Raw genomic sequence first — 25683 nt, 5'->3', positions numbered from 1 at the left:
ATCAATTTCAAGAGATAAACACTTTTGTTTTGTTGTAAAAACCTCTTCTCAGTACAAAAGGGCACATATTTTTATTTTGAAGAAACTTTCACAAAGAACCATACATCTTTCTGGTATTATATGGATTAAACATGTCCAAGAATTTGTAATATTTTGGGACTTATATCTTCTTTGTTATTCATTGTAAGTGGCCCCCTTCTTTAAGAAAAATTGTTCAAAATATAATCAATTTTCCCCATTTTAAGTTAAAAATGAAGTTCTTCTTTTTAAAAGTAATAAAAGTGTTTATTCATTACAATGTAGACTCTAAGATAAGTTTGAAAGAATAATTTTTAGGGGGGGGGGGGGGTGTAGAAAAAAAGTAGTCTACTCTTATAGGAGGGTAGTTTACCTTACATAATAATGACTGCATGGTTCAGGTAGAAAGCAAGCTAAGCAAAGATGTTACCTTTACTTACACACTCAATTCAATTGACTGTAATAATAATGACATTACTTCAATTGATATATTAGAAGATGAAGCACAAGACATTTCCAAGATGTAGAATTACACCTACTATTGTAAAAACCTACCTCATTTGCCTTAAAACTTCTTCCTTGCATCCCATGCTTGTGAAAGGCTAAAACACTGTCTTGTAAACATACTACAAAACAAAAAAAGATGTAAGTTATAGAGAAATGATTTAACATACAGAAAAGTATGAAGAGGGAGTCAGCTAGACTATAATAACACTCGATGAGTTGAGGAACTGGTATTATTGTATAGTAACATAAGCTTTCAATGTTCTATGACATAGCTAATTACAGCTATTTTGTGTATTATTCCTTTTTTTTTATCTTTTTTTTGTGATAATTTTTCATATCCGCTACTTGCTTGAGATAAATCAAAGCGCTGTAAGCGCTGAAGGCAGTTAACCAAAAACCAAGGCAACCGTAATTATGAAAACTGTGGCAATGTTGCCTCAACATTAAACATTCATATATAGTACACTCATGTTTATCTAATGATTTATTTATTAAGGCAAATAATTTATATGTTATCAAGGTTTCAAAAGCAATGCATATATCAATGTATATTTTTTATGGTGAGTCTGCAGTGGTACAAGTTCCCAATGATTGCAGTTGTTCTACTTGGTAGTTAACCTTGGTTTTATTTGACTGCTAGAAGTTCAATTTGACGTAGTATGAACATGTAATAGTATGAATGGACTGGTTTCCCTGGAAAGAAAACTGAGTGTGTGTTCTATAGTACAAAAGTTATGAGACTTGAATCAGACAAATGTTCACTACAACAGGGATCAAAGATGAGGTCTGACTGACTTGCCCATAGTAAATGTAAATGATTTGTTATTCTGTCCCATACATATGAATATATATAATTTAGGGGTAGGGATCTCAACGGTTTTCAAGTTCTCAAACAGGTAGGGGTAGGCAGAGGATTTAGGGGGCAGGGGGCCCGCCCCCCCCCCCCCCTTTTTGGGAAAAAATTTGGTTGCTTATATAGTTAATCACTGAAGCATGACTGGAGCGGGCCCCTCTTAGGTCAGTCAGTGGGCCCCACTTATGAAAATTTCTGGATCCGCCACTGGGGGTAGGGTGACCCTAGGGACTTCCCCTACATTTCATTTTATTTGTTATATTGTCCCATACATGAATATATATGGTTTAGGGGTGGGGATCTCATTGGTTTCCAAGTTCTCAAACAGGAAGGGTAGGGTGACCCAAGGGACTCCCCCTATATTTCATTTAATTAGTTATATTGATCCATACATGAATATATATTGTTTTGGTGTGGGGATCTCGACCGTTTCCAAGTTCTCAAACAGGAGGGTTGGGATGACCACAGGGACTTCCCTTATATTTCATTTGATTTGTTATATTGTCCCATACATGAGTATATATGGTTTAGGGGTAAGGATCTTGACCATTTCCAAGTTCTCAAACAGGAGCGTGAACAGTGACCTCAGGGACTCCCCCTATCTTTCATCTGATTTGTTATATTGTCCCATACATGAATATATATGGTTTAGGGATGGGGATCTCGACCATTTTTCAATTCTAAAACAGGAGGGGTGGGGTGACCCCTAGAGACTCTTCCTATATTTCATTTGATTTTTCATATTGTCACAAACATGAATATATATGGTTAAAGGGTGTGGATCTCGACCGTTTCCAAGTTCTCAAACAGGGAGGGTGGGGTAACTCCAGGGACTCCCCCTATATTTAATTTTTTATTTATTATATTGTCCTATACTTGAATATATGCAGGGGCGGATTTAGACGGGGGAGGGTTGCGGGCTTGCACCCCCCTTAAATTTGCAAAGCATGGGTTGTTTCTCAGCTTAATAAAGAAAATTCCGATAATTTTACCTCAATTTTTTTTTAGCCTCGCTCTGCTCAGCAAAAATTTAAGTTTGCGCCCCTCCTAACCTAAAATCCTGGATCTGCCCCACATATGGTTTAGGGGTGGGGAACTCGACCGTTTCCACAGTGGCAGATCCAGGGGGGTTCCGGGGGTTGGAACCCCCCTTTTTTTTGGCCGATCAATGCATTTGAATGGGAGCATATATTTGGAACCCCCCCCCTTTTTAAAATGGCTGGATCTGCCATTGTTCCAAATTATCAAACAGGAGGGGGTAGAGTGGCCTAAAGAATGCCACCTATATATCATATGATTTACTTACATTAAGGTATATATAATATAGTTGCATTATTTGTGAAAATAAAGAATGAAACTTTCAGCTACCTTAATTGACCCTTCAAAATTGAGAAAAAACAAATAGCCCCTCGAAATTGCAGTAATATGTTTACACTTTATAAGCATCTCACATGCATTATCATCATTTATCATTTATAAAGACAATTTAGACTGTGACCATGAACACGTATATTGTTAGATATACTGTTCCCAGCTGTCACGTTGTATTGGATTTTTAAATTAAAATTTATCAAAAAGTAATTTTTAGTTTTTGAATAAAATATTTTTCTGCTTTTTCTTTCTTTTACATATATCTTTTGGTTTACAATACTAGTGTTTATATTCCTTTACCATGCATAGATGTATTTTTTCACCTGCTTGGATTTATTTTGTAAATGATCGTCAAACCCGGAATTACCCTTATCCGCTTCCGGAATCGGATCCGATTTTGTAAAATTTTGTCTCCACGGCCGCCATTGTTATGTGTTTACAATGTTGTTTTTGTCAATCAGATACGATTTTACTCGAATTTATACAATATTTGTCGGCAATTTTCTGTATAAAGCTAGCGGTTGAACAAAATAAACATCGCCGTCATGAATAATAATGATAAAAATAAGTTTTTAGCTCGTTTAATTGGAGACTTTGGTGAACATGGTGAAAAGGTTTGCAAAGTAATTTCTTATTTTCTTTCAAATGTAAGGCGACTACAAAATGTACGTCGGGCGTAGCTAGAAACCAATTATCCTAGTCGAAATTCCGCTTGCAAAAGTGGAAGGTCTCGGACCACCGCTAATTTGCACACCTGCCTCCAAATTGAAAAGCTACGAAAATTTCTATTTCTAATTTGAAATTGCCGCCAACAGCATGAACAGTTGAATTATATAATAGACTACTGACGTAGTTGTACTACGTATTGATGACAAACAATATTCCTACGACTTTTGTCATTTAGGAAATTTAAACTGCTTGTCTTAAGAAATTTTCGGCGATTAAATATTTCATACAATTGTTCTTTGACATCTTAGCTAAAAGCACAAGTCATAATGAACTACACAAGGATTTTTAATAAGCACTACTTCCTATGTGTAACTTTAAAACTTTTGGATAAATCGACGATCATTTAAGGTTTTTCTGGTCATTTTTTTTTGTAATCCAGAATAAAAAGTATTAAAAAAGTGTTCAATTAGTTATATATAACATAGTAACAAGCTAGATAATAACAATGGCAAGTATTTCAGGATTTATTGGGTAGAACACAAATCTAGGGTGCTCGCATAATGCAGCTTAACTGCATAAAAAAATATTACTAGAAAGTAAGGGGGCACAATGTTGATGTCAAAATATACATCAACGCTGTCATTAGCCAAACAACATTGTCATAGGCAAAACAACATTGTCATAGGCAAATAACATTGTCATAGGCAAAACAACATTGTCATAGCCAAACAACATTGTCATAGGCAAAACAACATTGTCATAGGCAAAATAGGGATAAAAAGTGATTATCTTTTGAAACTGAGGCATGTCTCACTGCCACATCTCAGAAGGCTATCACCCTTCCATGAGATTGTAGTGAGAAACACCCTCTCATTTGAATGACCTTAAAATTGGGAACAGGTTTACAAGAAGTTCCACATGCTGTTCATGAATCAGAGAGCACTTTCATGTTACTGCCAAGCATTTGACTAAATATAAAGGCATCTGTTCAATACTTTTGTAATAATGTGTGGCAAAATTTTTGGTTTATCAACACATTGTTACATTCAAAAGAGAAATGTGACGGAAATAATTGTTGAACCAACAGATGGATTGACAAACAGACAAAGTGACAAATTATATGATGGAAGTTTTTAACGAGTCACGACCTTGACTGGCTATACAGCGATGATCTAATTAGAACTATCAAAACTAGTATAATAACATATTATTCTTCGAGTTAAGGAACAGGTTTTTGATACATTCTAACTTTATAAATATTTTGCAGCATGATACGCCTATCCTCTTGTGTGTGAAGTTTTATGCAATAATCATAAAAAGTTTCTGAGAGACAGCACTACATGTGAAAATCCCCCTTTTTTTTTTTTACAAAAAACTGTATTACTCTGAAATAAAATTTTGAATCAACACCAAAAAGTATACAGACCTTAAGATTAATATAATTATAATTTCATTCGTTTAAACGGGCAGTGCATTAGAGTGAAATTAATTTCTCCTGGGTGTTTCATCATATGTAGCATAGAGGGCGTAATGTTTTCCCGCTTCAAAATTATTTTCGCGGTATTTTATTGCCTATGTTATCATTCAGCACGACATCGTCAATCTGAGCAGTCGAATTTTCTTGGTACGCTGCCTATCTTGAATTTGACAATGAACCCAGATTCTCCATTACTTGAGGAATCTCCTGCATGGTGTTTCACAACAGGACATTTTCAACACTAGTAAACAACAATTAAAGTTTCAACAGCAGCCCTTTCGAGAACCTCATCCCGGTTGTATATGCCGTTTTCCCGTTATATTGCAACATGTCCAGCATGAGCGGAAGTCAGTCTTAAAGTTTCAGGAAGGAGCCTGCTATGGTTGTGGATAACCAATATTTGAGGAATAGATGCCTATTCAACTCGAAAGCAGTCTATGGTCCAAATCAGGAATTATTTATACAAGATGAGTATTTAAATATTTATATTAGTAGTCAATCGAGTGCACACTTTTCTCACACACGACTACATTGAATATGAACAAGGTCAGTCTAAAATTATCGTCAGAGATAGATTATAGAGATATATTGATTTTTGGTATAACATTGGTTGTCATGATTTCATTACCGACAATTTAAATACCGATACCATTTTACACGCTTATATACTCTTTTATTAAAAATTGTACTACACGGCTGTCCGTTTGTTTACAAAACATTATTTGTTTTATAAACTATTGAAGATCTTTTTGTTTAGAGGACTTATTATTGAATGTACTGATGTAAACCATTGGTTTGCTTATTCACTTGCCACCACTTGCTACCTCTGTTCTAAGCAATGGTAATCAAAGTTTTAATTTTAGATATATATTGTAGGTCATGTCATTTACATCTATGGAAAACACCTTTGTGAAATTTGAAGATATCTTGGTAGATATGCAATCTAATTAAACATATTTTTATTGTTTAACGTTTAACATTCAGCTTATCGCCAGATAGGCATATATACGATCTGCATTCTGATCATCTTGGTTTTTACTGATCATATGACGAGGTATAATAGTTAAGACTACTAATCCTTGGATGGAAGTTCATATATATTTGTATTCTCGTTCTCCTTTTTGGGATGAAGTTTTGCTTAATATATATTTACTGAAGTTACGTGACCACTAATTAAATTGATGTGAATGATAAGAAATTTAAATTTTATGTATATAGATTTATGGATTTGTCACCGATTCTGATATTAACGTGTGTACAGATTTTGCCACCTGAGTTAGACAAGACCTTATTGATTAAAGTGGTTGTATCCACATGGTCTCCCAGTTATACATTGACATATTTGGTTACTAAAGTATTTCATTGATACAGACAAAGCTATCATAAGCATAACCGGTTGAGAGACTCATAACTGTTTGATACCATAAAACAAGTTAAACTATCTTCAGAATATTGAGGTTGATTTTATGGGAGAACTGTAGCTTCCGTTGGTCAAATTATATCCATTTCGTATATATGTCATAGGAATGTGGCTATACTATGATTGAATCATTAGTTTTGATGTTATATCAGCCTATATGAATCTAATATTGGACTTTCAGTTCAGTAAGATTATTGCTCAAGGTATGTGTCATGAATACGATGTATACCATAGTTCTATTTGGAAGAACTTACGGCTGTTAAATATATATGACTTCTTGGACGGATTTTATGAGAGATAAACGCATTGATGGTTTACGGATAACCAAAACTTTTTGTTATTGTTTATATAAGGGCATTATGAAGCCTTATTTGCAGATATTGTGTATGTCATTTTTGTGACTTGTTAGAAGCACAATTAAGTCTTGTTCTTAGAGGTTGAATGGATACCTAGGGCATAGATAAAATTGCAGACTATATAAGTCGTATCATAAATACTGATGACTGCCGTTTTGCAGTACATAATTTTGAAGATTTGGATTCCCTGTTTGGGTCCTCATGAAATTAATTGGTTTGTTAGTGATCATAACCATCGATTACCTGTATTTTACTACAGGTATTGGAATGTACATTCATGTTTATTGATGCGTTCACTATCTATTGGCAAGGTTTTAAATGGGTGTTATGTTCCCACAGTTTGCCTATTATTGAAAGTCCTTATGTATACATGCAGCAGTGTAAGGCATATTTTACTATTATTTTACCATTTGAGGAGATCGGCGTATTATTAGCCGTTTTTATATATCAAAGGAGATAGAATAATTTATCAGAAGGTATAAATGGGTGGTATGCTCCCCCAGTTTGCCTATTATTGAAAGTCCTTATGTATACATGTACAAGGCATATAGAACTATTATTTTACCTTTGTGGAGATCGGCGTTTTACTGGCCGTTTTTATGTCCCAAAGAAGATAGATTAATTGATCAGAAGGTATAATTGGGTGGTATGTTCCCCCAGTTTGCCTATTATTGAAAGTCCTTATGTATACATGTACAAGGCATATAGAACTTTTATTTTACCTTTGTGGAGATCGGCGTTTTACTGGCCGTTTTTATGTCCCAAAGGAGATATATTTATTGATCAGGTGTTGGGTTTACATTACCTACTAACAAAGCTAATTTTTTATTTGGTAGAGGGAATAAATCGGCTTTTGGTATATGGATTTACCATTTACGGTGTTGGCTATTAGAATGGAGTTTAGGGTGACATTAAATTAACTAGTATTAACTTGGTGATAGTTTTCATGTATTGGGGTAATTTTTATTGCATATGCTTTATTGTAATTTTTCATTTTATTGGTGTATAATGTATTGTATTGATGAACTATTTGAAAACTTGGAAGGAGCCACATATCAATTTAAATTTATGTTATTTCATATGTTTTTTCCAGGTGTTCAGAAACGATATTGCTTTGTCTAGTCCTGTATGTATCTGCATACTATAGTATAGAGGGGTGCACTCGATTACTGGTGTAGATTCTACAACAGATTCTCAATTAGTGAAATATGTTTTTGAGGATGTTGAAACGAAATTAGGCCCACAAATCTGGAAGGAAGAGCCGATGAGTTATTACAGGATGCGTATAATAAGTTATTTTGTGTATATAATCGTTTTACACAACGTACCATTGGTGCGTGTATATTGGGATATCTATGTTTTAAGTGTATCAGAATTGTTGAATCTGCGTTATTATGCAATTAATTGCAAGTCAATACACATTTCAATTTGTATCGGAAGAACGGATATTTACAGAGATGGAAACTGGTTTATTATTGTGAAAAACGCACAAATTTGCGCCCAGTCCTAATTTGGAATTATATATGCATAGAGTAGCATTTAATCTGATTAAAATTTGTATTCATTCAGGAATTGTCACAAGTGAAAGAACTTTTTGTTTTTCGTTCAACAAATTAGCCTTTAAACTATACAAGGATGAGGGAATTTACTTTGATGCAATTTTCTCCATTTGTTACCGATATAAAAGCATACGGATTATATAGTTTACGATCTTGTGGTGCTATTACCGCTGCAAGGTTTGGTTTTTCAGATAGACTTTTTAAACGTCATGGACGTTGGAAGTCGGAAACTTCAAAGGATGGCTATTTGAAAGAAGATTTATCAAAACGTAGGATTGTTTCTCAGAATTTGGGAAATGAATATCTTTTTTGTTTTATTTACATTTGGACTATATAATTTTGCATACATAGTACTAAATAGCTTCCCGTTCTTTGGGTTCAGCATCGGCGTTGTCGTGCGACTATCCACTTTACAAAGTCTTTGGTATTTATTATAGCCTTTTATGGCGTTTATATGCAGAGTGTGTACATATATATACTTGGATATTTGGTACAAGTATTGGTTATACTTGGATATTTGGTACAAGTATTGATTATACTTGGATATTTTGTACAAGTATTGATTATACTTGTTTATTTGGTGCAAGTATTGGTTTAATGTCTACATTGATGGGTGGTTTATACCAGGAGAATTATAATTTCATTCGTTTAAACGGGCAGTGCATTAGAGTGAAATTAATTTCTCTTGGGTGTTTCATCATATGTAGCATAGAGGGCGTAATGTTTTCCCGCTTCAAAATTATTTTCGCGGTATTTTATTGCCTATGTTATCATTCAGCACGACATCGTCAATCTGAGCAGTCGAATTTTCTTGGTAAATTTTAATTCTGGTTAAAGTTTATTAAGCTTTTTATTTGGAGAGTTTTTTGTGTCGATACTGATGTTTGAGTTATATATTATATGTGTAGATATATATGTATGTATTGAGATTATTTATCATTAAATATAGAGCATCGGCGTTGTCGTGCGACTATCCACTTTACAAAGTCTTTGGTATTTATTATAGCCTTTTATGGCGTTTATATGCAGAGTGTGTACATATATATACTTGGATATTTGGTACAAGTATTGGTTATACTTGGATATTTGGTACAAGTATTGATTATACTTGGATATTTTGTACAAGTATTGATTATACTTGTTTATTTGGTGCAAGTATTGGTTTAATGTCTACATTGATGGGTGGTTTATACCAGGAGAACTAAGAAGTGTCTTAAGTTTTAAGCGATGATCATAAATCGTCTTTGAGATACGGCACTACATGTGAACCCCCCCCCCTTTCCTGTTTTAGTTATAAAGTCCCTTACTCAAAAAGTTTAAATATTATTTTCACCAAAAAGTATACAGATTGTTTGACCATCATAAAAAAACTATTAAGTTTCATGAAATTTTGATAAGTGGTTCCCAAGTTACGGTGCAACATGTGGATGCCATACATTTGTATAACATATACGTCCCGTCAAAATTTTGATGCGTGTATAAAAATAGTGGTTTTCTTTTTGTTTGGAAATGGGCATCCAAAGTAAAAGTTATTCATCAAAAGTTTTCTGAACTTGATATGTCATTTTTACCTATTAAATACATATGTAATTAGAATTAAAATGTAATATTTTCCATTTAATGACTTTAAATATGAATGCTACAAAAAACGAAAATCACTTCTAAGCACTCTTATGAACCAATTTTTAGACATAATTTAGATTGAGAAAAAATATTTTATATATTACTTTCTAACTTGATTTTATATGGACCATAATTTCATTAAATAAGCATTACATAAAATCAATTGTATAACCATGCTATGGAGCAGTGATGGTGAACACAGAATCTGGTGACCCCTGAGGTTTATTAACTTTATACCAGAATGATTAAATTGATTTTCATGCAGGTGAATCTTCTTAATGACAATGACTAAACAGTTTCCCTTTTATTGTAAGATTCAAGGCTCAATACTTGCATAAATATAACTTTTTTTGGAGGTGGTTACTGTTGCTTTGTTTTTATTTGTTTATTATTTTCCTAAGAGACCATACATAGTTAATGAAAAGTCATGCAAAAAATTAAACTAATTTCTCATTAAGAGATGTAAGAATTTCAACAGAAACTGATCCTAATTTCTTTTATATTGCTTTAATGACAGTGGGGTGTGAACAGAATTTTTAAAAGGCTTTTATAAAACATTTCTTAATCATTTGTTTCAGTGGACTGAATACAAGTTTAGTTAATTAAAGATCAAAAGAATAAATACCTAGTCATGCACATTACCTGACAGAGCTATTTACTAAATGGTGCATTACAGTGCAACAAAAGACAAAAGATATGTTTTGATTAGGAAAATATCTGCAGTGGATGTGATTTAATTGATGATACTAGGTAACATGCAACCATATGACATTGTTTGAGAGTTTTCCACAAGAAGTAGGTCACTCTGACCCACATTACTCATCATTGTATATTTTAATGTTGTAAATCTGTGTTCACCTTCCAGTTTCTATAAGTGTCTGGTATAAATTCATTAATCAATATATTTGTGGTAGAGTGATAATTATAAGAAAACTTTAATCTCAATTACCTAAGTGGATCCAGAGGGGTGAGGAGGTGAAGGTGGGGTGGGAGTGGGGGTACCCCCCTTTGTAGTTGGAAAAAAAATGGGTGATTATATAGGGAATCACTGAAGCATGACTGGAACAGGTCCCCTTTTATGGCAGTCATTCAACACCCCCCCCCCCCCACACTTATTGAAATTTCTAGATCTGCCATTGCTATATTTGTTGTTAGAGTCTTAATAAGAATCCTGCTGAAGGTCAGGGTTATCACTAGGTACACTGGCTTCCTCCACCAACCAAAAATGGCCACTGTTATATAACCAAGAGTGCTACAAGAGCAGCAATCAATCAATGTCAAAAAGGGGGGAACAATTCTATAATTCTACAGCTTCTGTCAAATGGATAATACCATTTGTGCAATGTCATGTCATTTATGACCTCAATGATTCATTCTTATTAAATCTACTGTAATTGCATTGGCTTTCTATTAACATTGATATTCCAATACACATAAAGTGTAATGTTCAGAAATTTAATATGAAAAGGTAGTAAAGAGTTTCAGATATTATGTTTTATGTGAAAATTTAATATTCTAATTCAGCAAAACTGACAAAATATCAATTAAAAATCCATAATAGATGATATCATAAAAATAACATTTTTGTAAATGTTCTATAAAATATATTGATTTTCAATATAGAATTTCATTCTAATAAACTGTTGACACAGAGATATGTCTCATCTTCTTGTTAATTTGATAGAAAATGCAAATGTTGAAATTAATATATCCATACTTTAACATGTAAGCTATGCAAAATATTCAAAATCAATGAACCATGACTGACATTACGGGTCCAAAATTGCCAATGCTAATTCATATGCATATCAAATATCATCGACCTACCACTATATGATTCCCAATAGACAGACTGACCTAATCACAAACTGATTCATGTAATAGACCAAGACTGAAGGGACAGGGGCCTAATAATCTCCATTGTAATGAGATATGCCAATGCTAATACAACTGCATGCCAAATATCATTGACCTACCACTAGTGGTTCACCGTATACTGACTAGTCACAAACTAATACATGAAAACTAAGCAAAAACTGAAAGGGCAGGAGCCAAATAATCTCTACAGAAATCAGATGTGCCAGTTCTACCGTATAGCGGGTTATTTTTGCGAGTGCAAAATTTCACAATTTTTAGTGAATAAACTTAAAGTATATGAAATAATTTGGCAGATTCAAAACTGTTATCAATACCTTTGCATGTGCACTTTTAATTGGCGATTTTGTTTTATACGCAAAAATATCCCGCTATACGGTAATGCAACTGCATTGAAACTGCAAATATCACTGACCAACTGCTAGTAGTTCCCCATAAACTTGAACATAATTCATTGTTCACAACAATACCTTGTATCAAAAAGCACCAGGCCAATGAGTCATTTCTCGAGTTTCAAAGCGTAATAAACATTCATCAGGAACACTAAAGTTTGGGAATCTAAAGAGGTATGAAAAGCATTTCTAATGATTAAATCATAAGAACATTAAAAGAAGTGATCATAAGTGAAAGCCTGCTATCATCATATCCATGAGGGTAATGTCTTAAAATGAACTAAAGCCTTGCCAACAGCACCCATCTGAAAAGATGAGTCTTGGACAGTTTTGGTGAAAAACTAGAGGCTCTTAAGAGTCTGTGTCGCTCACCTGTATTAACAGATGCTCTGTAAATCATGTGAAATAAGGTTAAAACGTAATTAATAGTATTAGAAATTAGATATTATCAGATACTATAATGATATCTAAGATAATAGCGTTAAATTTACTTAAAATAACCAATTGAGGGACAGAAACACAACAACAGGTTGTTGAATTTGTCTGAAAATTTGTGGGCAGATAGATCTTAATCTGATGAACATTTTTACTCCTTCAGATTGGTCTAAATGCTTTGGTTTCAGAGATACATGCCAAAATCTACATTTTACCCCTATGTTAAATTTAACCATGGTGGCCATCTTGCTTGGTTGGCCAGGTCACCGGACACATTTTTAATACTAGATACCCCAAATGATAATTGTGACCAAGTTTGGTTAAATTTGACCCAGTAGTTTCAGAGGAGAAGATTTTTGTAAAAGATTACAAAATTGTACAAAAATTGACTATAAAGGCCAAATACTCCATACAGGGTCGACCGACAATTTTGGTCATGTTGACTTTTTTTGTAGATCTAACTTTGCTGAACATTATTGTTGTTTGCAGTTTATCTCTATCTATTATAATATCCAGGATAATAACCAAAAACTGCAAAATTTCTTTAAAATTACCAATTCAGGGGCAGCAACCCACCAACAAGTTGCCTGATTCGTCTGAAAATTTGTGGGCAGATAGATCTTAATCTGTTTAACAATTTAACTCCCTGCCATATTTGCTCTTAATGCTTTGGTTTCAGAGATATAAGCCAACATCTACATTTTACCCCTATGTTCTTTTTTTAGCCATGGTGGCCATCTTGGTTAGTTGGCCAGGTCACCGGACAAATTTTTTAAACTATGTAGATACCCCAATGATGATTGTGGCCAAGTTTGGTTAAATTTGGCCCAGTAGTTTCAGAGGAGAAGATTTTTGTAAAAGTTTACAGACGCCGGACGACAAAGGACGACAAGTGATGAGAAAAGCTCAGTTGACCTTTCAGGTCAGGTGAGCTTAAAAGGGGATACAAACTGAACCAATATTCTTTTCATCAGCATTATAAAAAGCAATGGACTTAATTTCCAATAATTAAACACATTATTCCATCAAATATTAATAACAATTGTATCGATGACCATTTCCAATATAAAGTAATATTGGACATTGACCTGATGATAATTATTATTTATTGATACAGAGATGTTATCCTACATTTATTAATTGATACTATTTGTTGATCAACTGACATTTCCTGTCCTGTTTCTAAGACAAGGTGATTCAAGACGGCTATAATAATGTTTTGTTGATTTATATTTCTTTTTCAGGAAACAATAAATAATAAACTTTGTTTGACACTTAATCATTGGATGCAATACAATTAACTAATCTCGAACCATGAGTGTCTAGGAAGATGGACAATTAATAGGTGATTATGGAGAATAAGTTGCATTTCAATCAAAGGACTGTAACTCATTTATACAAAATTCTCAGAAATAATCCTGAATATGTTTAATTGTCATTTGTTGCATGTTTGCATTGTGTTCTGATTCTTTGTAAATATTTTTCGAGTAAATTTATTTCTGTTTGATGTGATGCTGTTCTAATCTTATTTTAATTGTCTGTTGTTTATACTGTATCTTTTCTTTGGTAATCTGTTATGTAATAGGGAAATGTGTGTTAACACCTGAGCAAACATCCAACCTCATATCTTTTTGCCAATTCTTTGACCTGACAATTAAATCATCCTGATGTAACTTTCTGCCCTATATTTCAATTTCGCTAATAAATGTGTCAGTGAACAAAATCCTCAAAGTCACACATAATGAGTTCATAGTAATTTCATAGTAATTTAAATAATTTAATTACCCCTGATTTCTTTCAGAACACACCATTTGAACTCATGATATGTAAAATTAAGGATTTAGTGCTCACATTATTATCGACCTAATTTTTCCTGCTATAACCTATCTTGTACATAAACTCATGGGAAATACTGTGTAGCAATGCCATTGGTATCCATGTTTGAATTAAACATAAATCATAATTTAATTGCAACTTTTATTTTATATATATACATCACAATTATAATTTGGCCCTTGGGGAAACTACTCAGCTAAAAAATTAAAATTTTTGCTCCATGCCTAAACCAAGAGCCTAGCTATGTGCATACTGAAAGTAGCAAAGTATAGACCCCTGGCTTGACATCACACCAATCCAATTGGAACGATGGTTCAAAATAAATGCATGAGGCTATCAGGAAGCCTATGAGGCTATCATTCCTAGAGACTTATCATGCTTATGAGGCTATGAGGAAGCCTATAATGAGAAAATGAGGAAGCCTATAAGGAGGCTATGAGGAAGCCTAGTAGTGTTGATGTTGAATTGGTGTTGGAATGAATTTGTATGAAATTTGACAGTTTATCCCCAGAAATTCTTACGGGATGAGTGAAATTTCTGAAACAACCAGTGATAAAATTTCATAAATGTCCATAACACAGATGGTAACAGCTAAGTGAATTGCATTTCAATCAAAGGACTGTAACTCAATTATTTTTTGGAACTTTTTAGTTATTAAAGTCATATAAAATGAGTGACTGGTGAAAAATGATGTTTATCTGATTCTTGAACAAATGCATGTATATATCATAAACTTAGTCTTCTGTTATGATCTTATAATTTTTTTATGCATCCATATCGTATAATCATCATTTTTTTTATCTCAGTCTGTTATGATGTGAAAATATGGCAGATAATTAATTGTCGTGTTTTGAAGCCGTACATTACCCATTGTCACCTTATAGTAAACAATCAGCAAAAAATTATGGATATTCAGCATGTGTATATAATGTACACTAAGATAATAGTTTATTTCAATGGCAGATCCATGTGTATAGCAATCATGGCATATTTATGAGAAAGGTCACACTGAGTTCACTAAATATGGAAAACATATTGGCAAATTGTTTACTGGAAGTAAACAATTATAAAGAAAAGTAAATTCTTCTAAATTTGGACAAATTACAGAATTTTCTCAGGAAAAAAGTATATACATGTATACATAAGTTTTATAATAAAAACTAGCCATTTAGTTAAAAAAAAAACAACATATGCATCATTTTTTTTAATTTGAAGTTCATATGACTTTAAAGTTCAAAGGGAAAATCTGAAATTAGTGATCAGAAAAAAATATTTTTGCTTACAACAAATTTTCACAGACATAATTTACACAATGTAGATATTTATCATCAATTATGTAAAATTTAGGAAAATAGAGATACATGTATTATCACATACAAGCAAAATCTATAATCTCAATTATAGGGACAATAAAAGTATCTGATCATTTTAGATTTCCTATGCACTTGAAATTGGTTTTAATAAATGGCATATCTACAAAATTGTAATTATAATGTGTGATAAAATACAGGCAAAATTTGATGGTATGAAGGTCCCTTTCTTGATCAGTGACATTTGGTTATCTATACTAACAAATGAGATGACCTTATTTTGTGAGTCCCTTCTCATCTTTCCACAACAAATTGATCATCATGCCTTTGTGTCCTATGCATAGTCGCATTTGTTATCCTCGCTTCTGATTAATCCATTTTGGTTATATTGGGAGAAAAAGGAAAATAAAGGCGTCTGGATATTGTTTACGCATTGGACAAACTTTTAAGTCATATACAAGACTTTCGTTAAGGACTGTTTAAAATTACACATAATTTTCACACATGTAGGTACTTGGGGACAGGACAATTATTTGCTGTTTACGGTACTATCAATTATAAGTTTAGTATCAGCCTTGGTCATATATAGTAGGGTTAAGGCAGTGTTCTCCCCAGATATTTCATGTCACATCTGGTAAACAGAGGAAATTGAAATACCATCTTGTTTCTAAAATTAAAGCATCACATCTATACCATAACTTATAAGAAAACCAATTCAGATAGCATCACATTAAAGATTATAGCATCACATTACCATGATGCTAAAAGGCCCTGGGGAGAACACTGGGTGAAGGTATATGTCTTTTCATAATTTACAGAAAAACGTGAAAACAATTGAAATTACTGTGGCTTGACTATGGGTGTTACTGTTTACCTTTATCTATAGCTCAACTTGCCTTTAAAATTGACAATACAATAGGGACATTTAAGTTTAAATTAAGTTGAGTCTACCTTGATTCTACCGGTACAGTTTTTATTTACCTATTCCAACCTTACTGCATGCTTTTTTACCTAGGACTATTCTTTTTAAAAATTGATAGGGAATTGAAGAAAATATTTTGGAAACTTGTGGTACAATTTCAGAGAGATCCATACACCTTTCCACAAGTTATTGTCTGGAAACCAGAAAAATGCTTATTTGGGCCCCTATTTGGCCCCTAATTTCTAAGCTGTTAGGACCATTACCCCCCAAATCAATCTCAACCTTCCTTTTGTGGTTATAAACCTTGTGTTTAAATTTCATAGATTTCTATTCACCTCAACTTAATTTAAAGTCTGGAAACCAAATGTCTATTCGGACGACACAGAGATGACGACGTGATACCAATATATGATATAATAAATTATTTTGCTGAGCGCAGCCTGATACAACCGCAAAGGTTGAATGCTCAACAGCTGGGGCAAATTTGGACACAATATTCAAGCTTGTTACTGTCTGAATTTGGATTGTGATCAAATTTTTAACATTGTATAGGTTTCTGACACAAAATAAATGTCAAGATCTTACAAATCTATTGTGCAATACTGTGCAATTAAAGATTCTTCTTGAAATTTTTCAAAAATTTGAAGAAAAAATTTGAACCCCTTAAAAAAATCGGAACCCCCAAACTTTTTGAATCCCCCCTTTGAACAACTACCCCCACACTCAATCCCAGCCTTTCCTTAGTAGTACGGAACCTTGTAGTACAATTTCAGAGAGATCCATACTCTTAAACACAAGTTATTGTCTGGAAACTAGAAAAATGCTTGTTTTTGAATTACCCCAAAACTCAATACCAGCCTTCCTTTGTGATATGGAACCTTGTGGTACAATGTCACAGAGATCCATACACTTACACTTACACACACGTTATTGGCCAGAAACAACAAAAATGCTTTAACTGTTGGCACCATAACCCCCAAAATGTATCCAAACCTTCAACTTGAGGTATTAAACATTGTGGTACATTTTCAGAGCAATTGAAATACTTGTACACAAGTTATTATCCTGAAAGTAGAAAAACGCTTGTTTTGGCCCCTAATTTCTTAACCGTTGGAACCATCATCCCCAATCCCAACCTTCCTTTTGTGGTATAGAACCATCTTTTTAAATTTCATAGAGATCCATTTACTCAAACTTAAGTTAGTGTCTGGAAACCAAATGTCTTCGGACGACACAGACGATGATGACATCATCATACCATTATACGATCCCAAATCTTTTTTTGCGGTCATATAAAAAATTAATGACTGTATCATATTATAAATACTTGATAAATGAGAAGCTACACAAATTTCAGAAATCCTTGTATTGTAGTTCCTGAGAAATATGACAAAAACTTTCAACTGGGCTATTTTGTGGAAAATGATACAAGTGTTTGGTAAACAGGAAGTTGTGGAGTGATAAATATAGAAACGCATCACATGGTAAAGCTGACTTATATAAACCCTGAAACCAAATTTCAGAAATCCTTGTAATGTAGTTCCTGAGAAAGATGAGACGAAAATATTCATGGGATGGAAGGACTGATGGACAAACAGAGGTAAAACAGTATACCCCCACCTTTTAAAAGCGGTATAACATACACTTACCTAATGATTGCACAGTAGAATCAAAATGTAACTCTGCTGCTTGTTTTCTACTTGACTTTAACTTTCCAGACATATTTACAACTTTTACAAATTCTGCAATAAAAACAAACATTTGATAATCACAAAATTAATCTGTATATCTTAAAGTTCAACGGTGACACCAAAAAATTTTTTGATGTCAAAAGTGTTGTGAAAAAGTTTCATAACATTTGGTTTGGGCAAACTTAAGAAAGAGAAACGAAACAAAAAAATCAGCATGTTTTCCATTTGTAAAGGGGCAAAACTCCAGAACAGTAAACGTGACACCACATAAATTCAAATTTGATCTGTAATTTTGTGGTAATAAGCATTGTGAATAATTTTTATAAAATTTCGTTACTTAAGTAAGAGAACAGAATAAAGAATTCAGCAATTTTTTGATTTGTAAAGGAAATAACTCTTGAACGGTTAAGGTGACGCCACCAAAATTTGAACTTGATCTGTATTTTGTAGTTATAAGCGTTGAATATAAGTTTCATAACATTTAGCAAACTAAAGTAAGAGAACTTTTTTCATTTGTAAACTCTAGAATGATTTAAAGTGACACCACCAAAATTCAACCTTGGTCTGTGTTTAGTGGAAATAAGCATTGTGGTTAAGTTTCATAATATTTGGTTGAGGCAAACTAAAAGTTAGAGAATGGAAACCAAATTTGGGATGTACGGACATATGTATGTACAGACAGAGAAGGGTAAAACTTAATGCCCCCACTGTTATGGCGGGGGCATAAAAAAAGTCAAACAGGTAAGACCAATCAAGGGAGAAGGCAAAATTAGTCTTTCAATACAGGTGGTCTTTCAATACAGGTTCCCAAATTTGAATTGAAAGAAGCGTTTAGGTTCATTTCAACATTCTACGTTTGAACGTACAAGTGTAAGTAAACATTACTGTTGGGTCTGCTATGTATATCAACTATAACTTATTCTGAGAACTGTTCATTATGTAATGTAATCTTTTTTTCACTGTGAACATCTTTCCTATGGAGTCAATATCTATCAAGAGATTTTGTAAGAATGGTTCCATTTATAAACCATTTATAATAACTTGCAGATTGCTGATTGTAAATATTCTAGCAATAGGCAACCCTTGAGTTAATCTTTTTAAAAACAGAATCGACAGAATAAAGATATTGATTCTGTTCAAGACCTCTGCAAAAGTTCAACAATCAGGACCTTAATTAACTAGTATAAAATCGCTTACTGTTAATATTTTCAAGTTCAACATGTGTTTTGAGTGAAATTATTTTTTCTAACATGTGCTCAAAATGAAGCTATATGAGATTAATTGTGACAAAAAATGATGATGATGATGAAGTTGATGATAACACAATATAATTAGCATGGCTAGAGAAATAAACTTTTCATTGGTAGTTACAAGGAATAAGTGATCAAATTATATCTTTTGTATTTGAAAGTCTAAAATCTGTGATGAAGTCCTTTCTCCAGCTGGAAGCACTACTAGTGTCTAAAAGCAACAGTAAGGCAGTTTATGTAAAATCATAGAAAGGCTCTGCACCCGGGTTATTTTCGCATGATTTAGCTTGGACATAATTATAACAAAGACAGGGAAATAATTAACTTAAGTATACTTACTATCATAACAGACTAGAATTGTATCTTTCTCTAACTGGGTAACATTAACTACAGGTAATGCTTCACCTAAAACCAATAGAACAAAAGCATTAATGGTCTGACTAAATAGAGTAAACAAATGGGACAATTGACTTGAGTGGAGAAAAAGATATACAGTATTTGACCATAATTAAAGCTCAAATCTCATTTTCCTTAATATAAGACCACAATTTATTTTAAATTATCTTAAACTATATGATTATATGAATTAATGCTTGAAATTAAGACCTCAGATGTTAAATATAGCGAGACTGGAAACATTCAAATATTAACTGTATAATACTAAAAGCAACTAAACTGAGAGTTAAAACTTGAAGTGTGTTATTGTGAAAGGTATTTAACCACTAGTTTTATCTGCTTTATTGTTAATTTCATGTAATCTTTTCTGATTCCTTGACTATGGCTCCTCAAACAAGTGCAAAATTTGCATCATTTATGTGGTGTGTGTGATTTTTCACTATATGGCAACAAAGTAAAAATACCTTCATTACATTCCATAAACCAACTGGAATTAGAATTCAAATTTATCACATCAAACTGTACATGGTTTCTATCTTGCCTGTAAATATATAAAACAAATTTAAATGATCTTTTTACCTGATACAATGTATCACCCATATATAGTATAACTGCTTTTTCATGAAATGCATCACAGAACAACAATGACTATATATGGGTATCTTAGGAAGTTACATTCTGGACATGGTCTATCTGTAACAATCATGCCTGGTAGGTTGTGCAGAATATGTGAGCATGTAGTCTTTTTCTGGTTTGAAAAATGTGGACTTTAAATCAAATGCCCAATGTTTGAAGAAAGCCATGTTTTCAAATGTTTCAGAACCCTGGCAACAACTATTAAACTGGTCCATAAATAGCCATTCTATATTGAATTTTTAATTGTGCCTTCTATGATTGGTTTTACAAAAAATAAATAAAAATAAAAATATTCTCAGTTTAAAAGCTGTTTATTTCTGAGATTTTAATCATTGTTTGACTGACTAATTTTAACCTCAGCACATTCAAGTTAAATATATACTTACCCTCTCCTTATACCCGTACATATCATTGGGTATTCCAATTCAGGGGAGATAAACATTTCAAACACTGTTAAATCCAGTGGCATTTCATCAAAATCAAAGGTCTGAAAAACAACAACAAAGTCAATGTAGGAAAATAACAGAATGGCAAATCAATATTGGCAGAATTACTAACCACTGTTGTGATTTATTTCAGACTTTACTTTTGGGCTTTTTAGCTTTGGATCTAAAGTTACCGTAATGCTATGTAAGGAATGACTGTAAATTACAGTCTGTAATAGTTTTTCTGTCTATGAAAAAATAACATCCAAAATGTGGTGCATACTTAATAACTCTCGTAGCAGGTTATTTAAAGTGTGCACCACATTTTTTATGCTATTTTGAATAGGCAGAAAAACTATTACAGTCATTTCTTATTATTTAATTCTTAGTTCCAATTTAAACCGGAGTAAATCATGAAAAAATATTGAAGTCGTCACTGTCACATGACAAAATTATGTCCATGAGCTGATAAACAAAACAACATCAGCCAATCAGAAGAAGTGTTACTTCCAAAAATTAAATTATACCTATATATTCATCCACTTACCTTTAACAACATAAATTTATTGAGTGGTTCATACCACTGCATGAGTATGATACCAGTGGGTAAAGCTCCACACAGGTACTTGTATCCATTGTAGGGATTTCTTCCCACACAACATTTACTACAGCCTTTTGTATCAGGAACTTTTGTTGTTGGTGTAAACCGTCTGAAAAAAATACACAATAAAATTTAGAAACGATAATGAACGTAAAAATAAAATTGAGCGAAAATTCACTATTACTGTTAATCAAGTCAATAAAAAAAAGTTATGTTTCAAGATATTTATTAGTTCAAAGTGCCTGCGCCATAATATTACACACTGTAAATCAATTTCTGTTTTAAATTTTGCTCCATTTTCTCTCTATACTTTTAGAGGTTAGCTGTTTGATATGGACTAAAAATTCAGGTCTGTTCCATCAAGATAAAGATAAGGCTTTTTATTGCTACGTTCCAGTCTTGTAAGTATCAACCATGCTGTCAAACCAGTGTCATCTTAATATAACACAATGTCTTTTCATCTAAGTTACAACAATGTCCAACTCAGCTTATCATTAGTTGAGCGTTAAATATAACTGGTCACAGATGACCATGGATATGTTTCAATTTTTGTGAACACAACCAAGTTCTCTTTTCATCAATTCTGACATCTTCAAATGAGACTAATCACCTATCATCACTTTCTATGAGCAACATTGACAAAAACCACTTATGGGGCAGGATCTGTTCACTCTAAAGCACCTGAGATCACAGCCAGTTTGTGGTGGTATTCATGTTGCTCAGTCTTTGCTCAGCCACCTCTGGGCGCAGGATTTTCTCGCTGTGTTGAACACTCAGGGGTAGCTTTAGGCTGTTTTCTGCTCTTTGGTCAGGTTGTTGTCTCTTTGACACATTCCCCATTTCTATTTTTAATTTTATTGAAGTTTTTCATTTAGAATATTGTTCCGGTAGGCTTCTCTTAGTTGTCATTCATTCTTTACCATGGAGCTGTCATTTTATGAGTTTTGAATGTTCCCTTGGTATCTTCTATCTCTTTTTATAAAGATAACTAGTTGGTACAGATTAGTTTATAAAGAGAACTAGTTGGTACAGATAACTTTATAAAGAGAACTAGTTGGTACAGATTACTTTATAAAGAGAACTAGTTGGTACAGATTAGTTCATAAAGATAACTAGTTGGTACAGATTAGTTGGTACAGATTAGTTTATAAAGATAACTAGTTGGTACAGATTACTTTATAAAGATAACTAGTTGGTACAGATTACTTTATAAAGATAACTAAGATAACTAGTTGGTACAGATTACTTTATAAAGATAACTAGTTGGTACAGATTAGTTTTAAAGATAACTAGTTGGTACAGATTAGTTTATAAAGAGAACTAGTTGGTACAGATTACTTTATAAAGATAACTAGTTGGTACAGATTAGTTTATAAAGAGAACTAGTTGGTACAGATTACTTTATAAAGATAACTAGTTGGTACAGATTACTTTATAAAGATAACTAGTTGGTACAGATTACTTTATAAAGATAACTAAGATAACTAGTTGGTACAGATTACTTTATAAAGATAACTAGTTGGTACAGATTAGTTTTAAAGATAACTAGTTGGTACAGATTAGTTTATAAAGAGAACTAGTTGGTACAGATTAGTTTATAAAGATAACTAGTTGGTACAGATTACTTTATAAAGAGAACTAGTTGGTACAGATTAGTTTATAAAGATAACTAGTTGGTACAGATTACTTTATAAAGAGAACTAGTTGGTACAGATTAGTTTATAAAGAGAACTAGTTGGTACAGATTAGTTTATAAAGATAACTAGTTGGTACAGATTAGTTTTATAAAGATAACTATTTGGTACAGATTAGTTTATAAAGATAACTAGTTGGTACAGATTAGTTTATAAAGATAACTAGTTGGTACAGATAACTTTATAAAGAAAAGAACCTTGAGAAACCAACCTATACACAAAAATTAATTACAGTCATTTAAGATTGATTGATTGTTGGTATTCCACCCCATTTTCAGCAGAGTTAAAGGCACCACCTGTCATGTGCAGGGTTTAAACTGAAAACCACAGTGTTGAATCTTTCAATCATGAAATGTAGGTAATTGTAACTTGAATGCTTCTTAACTACCAAACATCATGTATATTGACAAAGGTATGTCCAGGCCACATTTATGACAAGCCAAAATAAATGTTCTAAGGTTTACCTTGGAACTAATTTTTCTGGTATTCTGTTCATAGGTAAAGAAAACCTATTTGTCTGCTTTGAATGTATCATCATCAAATCATGTCGCCACAGGTGAGGGGTTTTACCTATAATTAGAATAAATTATTATTATACAAAATATTCATTTTAAAAAACAATGTGCCCTACATCTCAAAATATTTGAAAATTGAGGTTCCAAGGTGTCTGTATCATTCACCTGACATCTATGTAATACCTTAAGCTGAGCTACCGTAATCAGCATTGTATAGTTTGCACTGGTACACTATCTTATCACAAGAATTCAGGTAAAAAAAAAATTGTAGCTGTTTGAAAACATATAATTAAACTCTGATAATTTCAAATCGTGTGTTATGGTTTGCTGTATTTCAAGGAAAAACCTGTTTACATCAACATCTATTACACACTGTTACTGAGAAAAATAAACGAAATATTTTAAAATGATTCTGAGAAACAATTAACCAGAGATAGCTTTATACCAGTACAGATCCATAAAATTGTATTAAATTACCTGATATTGTCATCAAGATATCCTTTATCACATAAACCCACATACATTTCCTGGGATGTAACTGGAAAAAAACAACAGTATCAATTAAAATCCTATCTTGTTACAATATAAGTTTGATATGGTAATTATAAATCATCAATGATTTTTCAAACGAGAAAATGTTCCTCAGCTTTAATCCCATTGAAGGGCAACAGCCCTGAGATGAGATACAGCCCAAAAACATCTTGAAGCTTGAAGTACTATTAATAATCGGTTATCACTATTTTGCCTATGACGTTGTTGATGTTCTCATTGACAATGCCACATGCACCTTTAGTTTCCAATAATAATTTTTTATATCAATCAAGTAGTGTAATATGAAAAAGATCAAAGGAAAAATAAACAAAATACCAATAATTAGAGGAAACAAAATTATTTAAAAATTGATAAATAATTTGAGAGATGTTTTATTTCTTAACATAACATAGTAAACCGCATGACTGATAAAATTTATTTGCTACTAAAATAGTTCTTTCACATGTAATTTCTATTCTAAAATAGTTCTATCATATCATAAGGAGAAAGGGCCTATTGAAATGCATTCAAGCCTTTTTTGAAAAAAAACCAATTTTCATTTGCACCATTTAGAATAACTAGGTAAGATCACATTTGAGATAATAATTACATAGGTTAATCAGAAGACAGCTGGTATTTTGGTGTTAAATAAGTATATGTAAAACAACTGAAAGAGATCATTGATTTCATTTCCATTCTTGTAATGATTTTATGTAAACAGTTATAAATATACAAATTATCAATTGACATTATGATTCATGAATCGCATTTAAATTTTAAATGTAAAACCTGACCAATTCTAGTGATTTATGAATCCCATTCAACAATAATAAATATATAAACACACCAATTTAAGTGATGATTATGAATCCCATTGATAAGTTTATTAATGTAAACACTCAACAATTCATGAACCTAAACAAATAGTTATAAATGTAAAAGCAATCCACTTCTAGTGATGATTCAGGAATCCAAACGTTAAAACTCACCAATTCTAGTGATGATTGACGATACTTATTAAATAGCTATAAATGTAAAAACTCATCAATTCTAGTGATGATTCACAAATCCCATTTAAAAGTTTTCAATGTAAAACTCACCAATTCTAGTGATGATTTGTGAATCCTGTTTAACAAAAAAAAATGTAAAATCTCACCAGCACCTAGTGATGGTTCCTGAATCTCATTAAACAGTTATAAATGAAAAAAATCCAATGTAAATGTACTAATGTTACACAGTTATTAATGTTAAACTCACCAACTGTTGATAATTCATGGATCCCATTACAGGGTTATTAATGTTAAACTCACCAACTGTTGAT

General features: G+C 32.5%; 1 protein-coding gene across 4 annotated transcripts in view; it reads right to left on the bottom strand.

Annotated features, from left to right (window-relative positions):
- The window catches only part of LOC143067631 (mitogen-activated protein kinase kinase kinase kinase 5-like), a 72326-nt gene that overhangs the window by 11750 nt on the left and 34893 nt on the right, over positions 1 to 25683 (bottom strand). For all 4 annotated transcript variants that reach the window (XM_076241019.1, XM_076241022.1, XM_076241020.1 and 1 more), the window contains 8 exons: positions 24309 to 24369; positions 23781 to 23886; positions 21569 to 21731; positions 20983 to 21083; positions 20425 to 20501; positions 19904 to 19969; positions 18273 to 18365; positions 574 to 644 (listed from right to left, as the gene is read on the bottom strand). In XM_076241019.1, the coding sequence (XP_076097134.1) occupies positions 574 to 644; positions 18273 to 18365; positions 19904 to 19969; positions 20425 to 20501; positions 20983 to 21083; positions 21569 to 21731; positions 23781 to 23886; positions 24309 to 24369 (738 nt within the window). The remainder of the gene's footprint in view (positions 1 to 573; positions 645 to 18272; positions 18366 to 19903; positions 19970 to 20424; positions 20502 to 20982; positions 21084 to 21568; positions 21732 to 23780; positions 23887 to 24308; positions 24370 to 25683) is intronic.

The sequence above is a fragment of the Mytilus galloprovincialis genome, chromosome 3, assembly GCF_965363235.1.
Source record: "Mytilus galloprovincialis chromosome 3, xbMytGall1.hap1.1, whole genome shotgun sequence".
NCBI classification, from domain to species: Eukaryota; Metazoa; Mollusca; class Bivalvia; order Mytilida; family Mytilidae; genus Mytilus; species Mytilus galloprovincialis.
Note: the sequence above shows the minus strand (reverse complement) of the source record. Positions and strands in the feature narration are given on the sequence as shown.